We start from the raw sequence: 3,270 nt of genomic DNA on the forward strand, positions 1-3,270 counted from the left end.
GTTCGCCTTATCGCCTGCCGTATTACCTCTCAATCCCAGCCGCGAGCAGGGGTCCCAGACGGGGCTCGTAATTTTGCGGGTGAGGGGACATAGTCAGGGTCCACATCGACTCTGAATATCTCCGATCCGTCGTCCGATGTGGCGCGATACAGAATGTAGGCCATCGGACATGCGGAGGGCCAGCGGGCTTCATGTGGCCATGCGTTGGAGGGATATATGCGTCGTTGGGTTGCGCTCTAGGGGTTGCGTCTCAGCATCGTCACCTTTGTAATCTTCGTAGCAGCCATGGCTCCTTATATCAACGCCCACGAGTGGGCCACCGACAATGAAGCTGGCGTGAACCAGATCAAGGACAAGGCCGGGGTCGCCTCCGTCAAATTGGAAGCCACCGCAAAGCCCCCAGTCGCTGATGACTACATGTACGACTTCAAGTTCAACCACGCGCTTCCCACCTCCGATGTTCTCGGAATCGAGATTCCTGCCGACTGCGATGCTCAAAAAGAGGCTGAAGCCATTGTGGCTCGCCTCTCCGAGGCTTTAGGAAAAGGCGATGCTCGGGACTTTGCAGATCAATTCCTCGATTATGGTGAGTTTCTTATCATCTCGTCTTGTCGTTCTAGGACGACACTGGACGACATTCCTTGCGGATGGTCTAGGAGACTAACTGATCTCCCTCTTGAGGCGTTTGGCGAGACAAGCTCGCATTCACCTGGGACTACCGCACCTTCAACTTCCAGCCGGCGATCTTGAAGGCTGCCTCCGACCTTTTGCCCAACACCAAGGCCTCTAATTTCAAGTTCCTGAAGCCTGCCCCAAAGATCGACCGCCCCTACCCTGACTATGCCCAGCTGCAATTCATAGTGTCTTTCGAGACCAATGTTGTGCTTGCTTCAGCTGTCATTAATGCAGTCCTCACTAGGGGTGGCTGGAGGATCTATACCATGCACACCGTTGCTGAGAAGCTGAAGCAGTTCCCCGAGATCCCGCCCGCTGACGGACACATGACCGGTGTCGTGAGCTGGGAGAAGCAGAGGTCGCTGGATGTTGACGCTGCTGATCCGGAGATACTAATTATCGGTGGTGGCCAGAAGTCAGTATTGAATCAGACCTTTTGAGTTTGCCTGCAAGTACTAACGCTCTAGCAGCGGACTGGCGCTAGCTGCCAGATGCAAGGCACTTGGCATGAACAATCTCATCATCGAGCACAGCGCAGGAGTTGGCGATGTTTGGAAGAAGCGGTACGAGTATCTATCGCTTCATTTCCCACATTGGGCAGACGATTTGCCTTACTTTCCCTATCCCAAGCACTGGCCCACGTACACTCCCGCACAGAAGCAAGGGGCTTATATGGAGTGGTATGCCTCAGCTCTTGAACTTAACGTCTGGCTCAAATCGTCAGTTGTCAAGGCCGAACAGCACGACCAGGGCAATTGGACAGTAGTTATCAACAAAGAGGACAGGGAAACCCGCATACTGCACCCGAAGCAGGTCGTTATGGCCACCTCCCTGTGCGGCACCCCTATGCTCCCCGCTGTCCCAGGGATGACCGACTTCAAAGGTGTCATTCGACACTCTACCTCGCACGATAGCGCTCGTGACTTCGTTGGCAAGAAGGTATGTGTGGTTGGCACCTCGTCCTCCGGCTTCGACACCGCCTTTGACTGCGCCCGCCGCGGCATCGATGTCACCCTTCTTCAGCGGTCGCCGACATACATCATGTCCCTCACTCACTCCGTCCCCCGCATGATCGGCAACTATGCCCCCGATGCCGACCTAGATCGCCCCAATCTTGAGGAGCAAGATCGCCTGTTCTTTGCTACCCCTGTTGGCCCCGGCGAGGAGCTCGCCAGGCGCAACGCCAAAGTCATTGAGAGCCTAGATCGGCCCCTGCTTGAAGGGCTCAATGCCCGTGGTCTCCGAACGTGGCGTGGCCAGCGGGGTACTGGCGGCTCAACGTTAGGCCAGACCCGTAATGGCGGCTTCTACTTTGATGCCGGTGCCTGCGAACACATCATCAACGGCAATATCAAGGTCGAATCCGGGTACATAGAGCGCTTCACAGAGGACAAGGTGATCCTAAGCGGTGACCGCGTACGCGAGTTCGACTTGATTGTCTTCGCAACCGGCTTCACCAACACAATTGACTCTGTGCGTTCCACTCTTGGCGACAAGATGGCTGACCAATGTGGTCCGATCTGGGGCATTGACGAGGAGGGCGAGTTTAAGACCGCATATAGAGAGACCGGAGTACCGAACCTCTGGATCATGGTGGGATACCTCCCCTATACACGCTTTCATTCCAAGCTACTCGCTATGAGATTGAAGGCTCTGAAGGAGGGCATCGCGTCGGCCCCTTACAAGACATAGATTCGATGTATGATATATAGCTTCCTACTTTAGATCTCCTTCAAACACAGCGTTTCCCTAATAACTATCTGAATAGCTCACTGCCCGAGTACGGACGCTTGTTGTTGAACTTGTTGTTGACATAAGAATTCTAGCACATTAGAGATCTACTTGATGATTCATCGATCTACCAAATTATAGTATGAAGTGCAATTTGTCCCTTATGACAAAAGAGAGCCCCGCTAAGCCTAGTGGTAAGCTCCTTAGCCCCTAATAGGGGTCAATATAGTATATATATGGTATGAGAGCATCCTAATTCTCTTTTGTATAATCGATATAGTTTAATGAACTTTCTATTATCTAATTATATGCTTGTATATACTCTATGGTCTGTCATAATTATAAGTCTGGTTAGTATATATATATAATTCTATTATATTATATTATAAACTATGTATATGATACTTTCCTTTAGAAATAAGAATATATAGAATGTTATTAAGACCTATTTGTTATAACAAAGCTTACCAACTAAAGCTTTTAGACTAATTGGTATCAAAAGCTTCGAATAGAAGCGAATCTATAAGGTAATTAACATCTAATTGACCTAGAAGTAGAGGATGTTATCTCTCTTATGATAGAAGCTTGCTCTTTGATAACCTTAGACAAGTATATAGCTAGCTTAAATATATCTATATTTAAGAGATATTTTATAAAGCTTGTAGAATGGGTATAAAGTATAGTATCTTAAGAGGAAAGGGGATTTAAGCTTATTAAGCTTGTTATAATAATAAATAAGTAAATAAAGGACAATTATAATATTTATTTAAAGATTTATATAATAGGTAAGGCAAAATGATTAGATGAAAGAGAAAGATATTAAGCTATCTATAATTAGATTAGGAAAATGGTGGTAATAAAGCT

The 3,270-nt window shown here is 48.2% G+C and overlaps 1 protein-coding gene across 1 annotated transcript; it reads left to right on the plus strand.

The window, feature by feature from the left end:
- Positions 1-285: 285 nt before the first annotated feature.
- UCRPA7_2089 (putative flavin-containing monooxygenase protein) lies at positions 286-2,367 on the plus strand (the record flags this gene model as incomplete). Its single annotated transcript, XM_007914664.1, has 3 exons — positions 286-586; positions 682-1,090; positions 1,146-2,367. The coding sequence occupies 3 exons, from the start codon at positions 286-288 to the stop codon at positions 2,365-2,367; spliced, it is 1,932 nt and encodes a 643-aa protein (XP_007912855.1).
- Between the last annotated feature and the right edge of the window lie 903 nt (positions 2,368-3,270).

This window comes from Phaeoacremonium minimum (assembly GCF_000392275.1).
Source record: "Phaeoacremonium minimum UCRPA7 unplaced genomic scaffold PA7_03_scaffold_147, whole genome shotgun sequence".
In the NCBI taxonomy this organism is placed as follows: Eukaryota; Fungi; Ascomycota; class Sordariomycetes; order Togniniales; family Togniniaceae; genus Phaeoacremonium; species Phaeoacremonium minimum.